Source organism: Limulus polyphemus, unplaced genomic scaffold (genome assembly GCF_000517525.1).
Source record: "Limulus polyphemus unplaced genomic scaffold, Limulus_polyphemus-2.1.2 Scaffold177, whole genome shotgun sequence".
Classification (NCBI taxonomy): domain Eukaryota; kingdom Metazoa; phylum Arthropoda; class Merostomata; order Xiphosura; family Limulidae; genus Limulus; species Limulus polyphemus.
This window is the reverse complement of record NW_013665787.1, coordinates 704430-713053: the sequence shown is the minus strand read 5'-3', so window position 1 is coordinate 713053 and position 8624 is coordinate 704430. Positions and strand designations below refer to the sequence as shown.

The following is an 8624-nucleotide window of genomic DNA, read 5'->3' as shown; positions in this document are numbered from 1 at the left end:
TTAGCATAAATCAGTTAAATGACGAAATATTAGGTGTCTATTTACTTGTGACCACTCAGTGTACATACACATATCATATAGCCAATCACACCAAAAATATTGAAAAAATACCTCCAGTTTCAGAGTAACTACACAGATGTAATCTTGAGAAAGGTAACTACATCCAAAACCAAATGGCGTTGAATAATATCTTGTTTCTTTGGTTAACTTCTAAATTGCATACGAAAACTGTTGTGCAAGGAGATATATAACAACAGTAAAAACGGACAAGGTCTGGGTGCTTAAACCCACTACCGCCAAAGCTGAACTAATATTCACCATTAATGGATGATTATGGGCATAGTAGTAATCCCATAACACCAATTACTAAGGTAGGAAATACAAAAACGTTGATGTATAGATCTTACATCTTCTCTACCTTTATAATCTAAATTAGATAATACACCTAACCACCAACCAACAAAAGAATATAATATGATGTAATGAAACTACACTATCTCAAGTATAGTTCGATAACAATCAATAAAACCTCCCAAGCCCCGACTACAAAACCAGAGTGAGGTAAGTAGATTGTAAAATATAAAAATGTAACTTGATTATCCAATATATGTGGTTTGCAATTTGCAATAAATCAACCTAACCAACATCAACGTTTATATGTATGTGTGAGTACCATTTAGCTAAAAGTTTTAGCTTCTATTGAGTTATTTTGCATATTCATTCATTATTTTATTATCTGAATAATTAAGAATAGTATAGGTAGTTTTGCGTGAAAATCAGCTAATTAGTGGAGACAGAGTTACAGAATATAAAAATAGCTTATCAGATAAGATACTAACCATCTTTGTTGTGATGCCAGATGATGTAATTGTTGCCATGGTTAGTTGATCTCTCAACTTTAAATATTAATTAGTGACTAATATTTTTTATTACTAGATACATATTACTAGCTGGTTTTTATCTTACGTTTTGGCTGTTAATCTGGAAGATCTGGTTAGAAATAGGTCTGTGGTAGTAGCCAGAATTTGAGCAAAGATTTCCTTGATATAAAGGCTGATATGCTATCCATTCGTTTGAAGTTACTTCCATTTGAACTTGAAGCAACTAACTATTTGAATGTTTTCAAGAAGGATATTTAGGTTTTACTGGCTTTTACGCTAGGGTTTCCTGAGAATGTCACCAGTTAGAGATATGTAGAGGTTTCATGATGAGATTTTGTAATGTATTGTATGTTTATTACGATTCTGAATCCAACTCGTGTTGGGCCTTTTGTTTTTATAATTTATTGGAGTTCACATGAGCAAGGGACGTTATAAATTGTGTTTTTGTAATCTATTGTATGTTTATTACGATTCTGAATCCAACTTGTGTTGGTCCTTTTGTTTTTATAATTCATTGCAGTTCACATAAGCAAGGGACGTTATAACTTGTGTTTTTGCTGTCCGTTAGGTCTTTCAAGAAGTTTTTTGTGCGATTGTATTGTGTTATTGCTCCTTGATACTGTTCTGACTTTATGCTGGTTACGTATCCTATCTATGTTTTCAGAAAGGCCTCTGACCTTAAACGCTTATGTAAATGTATGAATCAAAGTTTGAAATGGACAGCAACTGCCTGTTGTAGAAACCTACAAATGTAGTGGACGACGTTTCGAAAGTCTTCCGCCTTTCATCTTCAGGTCCATTCATTTTTGCTACCGCTATCCCTCTGGAAGAAACACTTAAGTACTTGGGGAAGGTTACTTCTCTAATGATGATCAGTATGAGTGCTACATGGGTAGATTAGATTAAAAGGATACAACATTCCTGTTCAAGAGTGGTCACGGAATGTAATTCATCTACTCTCATTAATGCCCTATTGCATCTCACAAGCCTCAGAAACATCCCAGAGCCCCAACAGTGCTTACATGGTAAGATTATCAACTGGATATATGTGCTAGGACATGCAGAGGTAAAGCTAAACAAGGAAGCTGACACACTCGCAAGAGAAACTCCTTTATCAAATCGAGCACAACTCTACTGGCGGGCTATTGACCTCCTACGCACTAGTAAGATAAAAGTGGCAACCATGGAAGGTCTTCATGGACATTCTGAGAGAATGAGATACTGAAAAACAAAGCGCATGTGGTGTAGTTAGGAAGCGTAAAAGTCAGAGAATCAATAAGACAATACCTCCTGCGAAACAAACAGTCCCTACATGATGGGTCAGCGCAACCAGTGGTATTGTCGCTTAGTACTCAGCTCGACTTTATCATGGTTGAATAGCTGGTTGTTACCTTGATAGATTATATGGTTTCAATTGTATCATCTGTCTTCTGATATAAACCATTACCGTTATTCTGTTATTGTATTTATAAATATGTTGATATTTGATCTTATAACGAAGCATGGCTTTATTAAGGTGGATTGACTTTAGGAATGATGTTATGTTGTTTACATTTATGGGGGAAGAAAATATAGTTATAATTCTTTTTAGCAAACCAACAGCTAAGTCCTTTTTAATCCCTAAATTTCTTACAATTTCCGGGGCTGTACCGGGTCATTAAGCAATTACGGTTATGCTAATTCGTACTACAGTACATCGGAAAATCAAAAATTATCAACAAAAGTTTGAATTCAGATTTATGTTAATAGGTATACACCTTAACATATAGTCTTTGCTTCAATGCTTTGTAAGGGTGTCCTAGAAGTAAATGTAAAGCACAGATCATATTTTTCGCAGCATAATCCCACGTCCCCCCAAAAATACCTCTTGTCAGACAGCACCTTTATGTATATTACAGTTACAAAGTAGGCCACACTAACAGTAACTACATCTTGCAGTAGAAACGCTGTATTGCAATCAAGTTTATTATCACTAACTCTACTTTTGCAATTTAGGAACACTGATGAGTTCCGCTTCTGTTGCCTGGCACCTCACGTGGTCGAGTGTTACCCTAAACCGGATGAATTCTCGTCGTGCGAAGATCTTATGTCAAACACGGTTTTAAGAGTCTGCATCTGGTTCCTCGGAGTGCTGGCTTTAGCTGGAAACACACTGGTTATCATTTGGAGGTCTCTTTACAGAATTAACAACAAGGTTCTTGCAAACATATGTCTAATAAAACTTGAAGATCTAGTTATGTAAAATCACGTGTCTTTAAAGTGTTCTATTACCTGGAAACATAACGGTTATTGTATGGTGTTCTAATTAAGACTTAAAAATAATTCATTTTGATATACATTTAACTAAAAACTCGTTTATAGATAATAAGAATTTACATTAGATAAGTTTGAAATCATAATCCAATTAATCTTGATCCTTACGAAAGCTATGTTGTTACGAATCACATAAAATTTACAAATGAACGTACCAGTCTGTTTCAGTAATAGAACACCAGTATCAACCACCAATGTAGTAATATCATTTTATCATTGATACAGTCAAGTTTTCAGATGTTACTAAAAATTATTAGTTCAACTTAAAAGTTATTAAAAAGTTCTGCAAAACGGTAAGTGGAAATTTTGAAAGTTACTGAATTGATATGCCTTCAGTATAACGGTTTTTTTTGTAAATATAGATGGAAATATTCCATGTAAATCTGATTGCAAAAATGATGTTATTTTTTAATTACAAAAAAATTATAACTTTCGATATTGTAATACCAAAAGTGAAATCTTGGTTCATTATCGAATCAACAAGGCTTATTTGTTCGCTCATGAATTACCGTATATCGTTTTGACCTCTTTTTAACTGAACAAGTACAAGTGTTCTTGAAGAACATGTTATACGTAAGTGGGGATTTTATAGGAAAACGGGTAGTTACATAAGCTTCATCGAAGGTTAGATTTTATAAACTTTCTCTGCACAGAAGATATTTAAAGATTAAATGCTCAAGGGTTTGTATACTTTGAAAGTTTTGTTTGTATTTTTTCTTGTTAATTTTTGTTTTGTGCTTTAAATAACAAATACCAGCAATCAAGATAAGATTTTAAAGATTATTATAACTGCGAATGCTGAATTTTAGAGAGCTCTAAAAATTGAAAATTCCTCATTTCAGGTACATTCATTCCTGATTACTAACTTGGCAATAGGAGACTTATTTATGGGAATTTACTTGCTCATTATTGCTACTGTAGACACTTACTACCGAGGTGTTTACTTTATCTACGATAGCTACTGGAAACACAGTCCTCTCTGCCAATTCGCTGGTTTCCTTTCCACTCTGTCTAGTGAGCTTTCTGTTTTGACCTTAACCATTATCACTCTTGACCGTTTCATGTGTATAATATTTCCGTTTCGCCTGAAGCGTTTGAATATGAAACAGATGTCTTTGATCATGGGTGCTGTATGGGCAGTGGTAGTTCTTCTGGCTGGAATACCTTTGTTGGACATCAACTACTTTTCCAATTTCTACGGTCGTTCAGGAGTATGCTTAGCGCTACATATTACACCAGAAAGGTCACATGGCTGGGAATATTCCGTGTCTATATTTTTGGCTCTCAATTTCGTTTCATTTGCTGTCATAACATTAGCCTATACCTGGATGTTTGGTGTAGCCAAGAAAACTCAGACCGCTGTCCGCTCCAGAGACTCAAGAGCTGAAGCTACTATGGCCAGAAGGATGACTGTTATCGTGACTACTGACTTCTGTTGTTGGATGCCAATAATTCTACTTGGAGTAGCATCGCTCAGTGGTGCAACTATACCTCCTCAAGTAGGTAGTTTCTCAATTAGATCGGTAATTTGATACTTAAGATGATAAATGTTAAGGTTAATAGTGAAGTAGTAGCATTGCACAGTGGTGCAACTATACCTTCGCAAGTAGGTAGTTTCTCAATTAGATCGGTAATTTGATACTTAAGATGATAAATGTTAAGGTTAATAGTGAAGTAGTAGCATTGCTCAGTGGTGCAACTATACCTTCGCAAGAAGGTAGTTTCTCAATTAGATCGGTAATTTGATACTTAAGGTGATAGATGTTAAGGTTAATAGTGAAGTAGTAGCATCGCTCAGTGGTGCAACTATACCTTCGCAAGAAGGTAGTTTCTCAATTAGATCGGTAATTTGATACTTGAGATGATAGATGTTAAGGTTAATAGTGAAGTAGTAGCATTGCTCAGTGGTGCAACTATATCTCCGCAAGTAGGTAGTTTCTCAATTAGATCGGTAACTTGATACTTAAGGTGATAGATGTTAAGATTAATAGTGAAGTAGTAGCATCGCTCGGTGGTGCAACTATACCTTCGCAAGTAGGTAGTTTCTCAATTAGATCGGTAATTTGATACTTAAGGTGATAGATGTTAAAGTTAGTAGTGAAGTAGTAGCATCGCTCAGTGGTGCAACTATACCTCCGCAAGTAGGTAGTTTCTCAATTAGATCGGTAATTTGATACTTAAGGTGATAGATGTTAAGGTTAATAGTGATGTAGCGAATCAGTAAATTATGGGGAGGAAAAAAGGTAAATGGACGAAAAAGTGAGGAAATCCATCATATAAATATAATCAATTAATCTTAAACTTGAAGTTTATTTTTGGGTGAACTTTCAGGCACATCCATCCTTCAACAAACATCTTCAACCTGAAAAAACAAACAAGTCTGATGAATAGGCGGGCACCTCTGCAACACTGATAGTAGCTAAGTGTATATGTTAATAGATATATAATTATTTAGGCAGCTGGCTAGGTAACCATGAAATGGATAACTAAGTAGGTGGCGTGTGGTTTTAAAAATAGCCATAAAATTTCAATTAATTTTTGATAGAGTAATAACCCAGTAAATACGCAAGTTAGAGTAATAACCTAGTAAATACGTAAGTACACAAGTATGTGGCTGATTAGGTAATGGGGGGGGGGGAATAATTGCAAATTAGTGAATATTATACAGTAGACAGAAAAATATAAAGGTAAAAAAAGTAGGGGAGCATCGAGTTCTAAGAAGAATGACGAATATTTAATTTGTAAAGAACACCGAACAAAGGTTAAAGAATTTTTACATATTTTCTGAAACGTTTAATTCTTTCTCTCCGTCTCTGTAGATGTGCGTGCGTGTTTTAAAATATGTTGAATGCTATTATTGTTGAATTCATAGTAGCCTGAAAGGTAGTAAATTTACTCCTATTTTGACACTTTGAACAAACAAAAAATGAATGAGTATCTTGTTGATTTATCTATCTGACGTTTCGGGTATTTTAATTTGAACAAAAAAATACATTTTCATTGAAACCATGTATTATTATTCTTTTGTGGTCAAGGCCTTGAATTGGTATCAGTTATACCACCACCTCTCAACGCTACCTATAATTATCTTTTCCTTCAGTATACACGTCACTATATTTCTTGTGTGTGGAAATAAATTCAGGTGTATTGCTCCCATTATAGTTGCTTTCGTCGAGTGTATAGCGTAATTGAAACCGCTCATACGGTGTAATTTGATCAGTCCAATGTCTAGTGTACTGCGTCATACCATGTGTTATCTTTCACCATGTAGCTTGACGAACATTTTGAGTATTTCCAATGGCGAGATGTAACCTATCATCTTCCGGCTAGTAAATAGTGTTCAAATATGTCCTTAACACCGTAGTCTGGATCGTTATTTATCTAAACTACAGGTACATGTCTTAGTTGGTGCGACAGAACTTTGGATCGTTATTTATCTAAACAACAGGTACATGTCTTAGTTGGTGCGACAGAACTTTGGATCGTTATTTATCTAAACTACAGGTACATGTCTTAGTTGGTGCGACAGAACTTTGGATCGTTATTTATCTAAACACAGGTACATGTCTTAGTTGGTGCGACAGAACTTTGGATCGTTATTTATCTAAACTACAGGTACATGTCTTAGTTGGTGCGACAGAACTTTGGATCGTTATTTATCTAAACTACAGGTACATGTCTTAGTTGGTGCGATAGAAAATTGAGTACAATTTATAACTTTTTGGATTTATTGTTTCCTGTGCATCTGAGTGTACCTAGTGGATAGCGTGCTCGAACTGTGAATGCGAGAGTTCGTGGTTCGTTGCTAGAAAAAATGCTCTCAGAACTTTGGAGCAGTGGGTGATTGTAAAATTCCCCAATTCAGTCAGTCAAGGGTAGCCCAAAAATTGGCAGTGAGTGCTGTTAATTAGCTGCCTTTCCTCTAGTGTCTAATTTCAAAATCAGAGACGGCTAAGCTCATATAGCTCTTGTGAAGCTTTGTGCGAAAATTCCGAAACGACGATGTTCAACGGGTTCATAAGAAACTCACACGCGAGAAAAACATGGGAAACATCATATGAATTAAAACCTACTGATTGTCATTTAGGAATTATCATAAAATGCTCTTCTTGATATTTAAGTGGTTATCAAGTTCGATTTAGTTCCTCGGGAAACAGTAACATATTTGAGACCAAACATGCTCGCCCTTTCAGCCGTGGGGGTATTATAATGTGACGGTCAATCCCACTATTCGTTGGTAAAAGAGTAGCCCAACTGTGAAAATGTAAAGAAAAACCGAATTTGAACTTCGGTCGTTGACTACGAGGTAGAACAAAAACTGGGTGAACTTTTCGAACTCTTATTTAGCACATCTTTGTAAACTTTTTAGCTCCTTGTTATAGTTTATACCGAAATGTTTGAAAGTATTTGTTTTTTTTTATGGGAAGTTTCATGCACAATACGAAAAGGATAGTTTTAGTTGCGACAACGTGGGCATAAGTCCGAAATATACTTTCGAATATACGAGGGTGAAGCTGAAAAGTCCATATTCTGGAATTAGGGTAGGATACAAATGGATACAATACAAGACCTGTTATAGTATTTGATCATTCACAAAAAAACTTGGCGTTTAAAACGGTAAGCATTTGACATGTTAAGTTAAGGTAATTTGGTTCTATAAGGTCAACTAAGTGCAGAAAGTATCATGAAATTTCAGCTGAATTTTAATAGCTTCCTTAATTCTTAATATTCATATGAATAAAGTAAGGTTGTTGTTATAGTTTAATAAAATAAGCATGGGAAAATTATGATGTTTTTAGTTTGTTATATAAGTAAATGTTAGTAATGAATATGAGTAAATGTTGTAATAAATTCCAATGCAGTACTTGGCAGATGTAAAATTAACTATAAGTCCTCATTTAATACTCCAAAACGGACCAAACGTCACCAAAGTACAGAACTTAACAAATATTTAAAATTCATGTTGCCATTAAAATGTTTTTCCAAAAGCAAACAGTATAAACGTATGTAAGAAGAATTTCAGGAAAGATATACCTGATAAAGTAAGCATTATAATTTTATGCTCATATTATAAATCCTGTTCACTTCTCTAATATTTACGGACAAAGTGTTTTTATAACGGTATACTCAAAGGCGAATACACATACAAGTTAAGAAAAATCATGCATTTACAGGCCGTTATTACACTGTAGCATTCATTACTAGGTGACAAGATTTCACCTGTTATAAACTGTGAAAAAATTCTCTCGTTATTATTATTATTTTATTATTTTTTGCTTTTGTCAGTCTTGGTGAGTCTGGTAAAGTTTTAGGTAATGTTGGACCCGACTTGGAATCATTTGTGTGTACTAATATAATTATTAAAAGCTAACTCTAACTGAAGTGGCCCGGCATAGCCAGGTGGTTAGGGCGCTCGACTCGCAATCTGTG

General features: G+C 34.8%; 1 protein-coding gene across 1 annotated transcript in view; it reads left to right on the top strand.

Moving 5' to 3' along the window:
* The window catches only part of LOC106478065 (G-protein coupled receptor GRL101-like), a 43006-nt gene that overhangs the window by 28943 nt on the left and 5439 nt on the right, over window positions 1–8624 (top strand). Inside the window, exons 10-11 of the mRNA XM_022381580.1 lie at window positions 2877–3075; window positions 4037–4693. Coding sequence (XP_022237288.1) covers window positions 2877–3075; window positions 4037–4693 — 856 coding nt within the window. The remainder of the gene's footprint in view (window positions 1–2876; window positions 3076–4036; window positions 4694–8624) is intronic.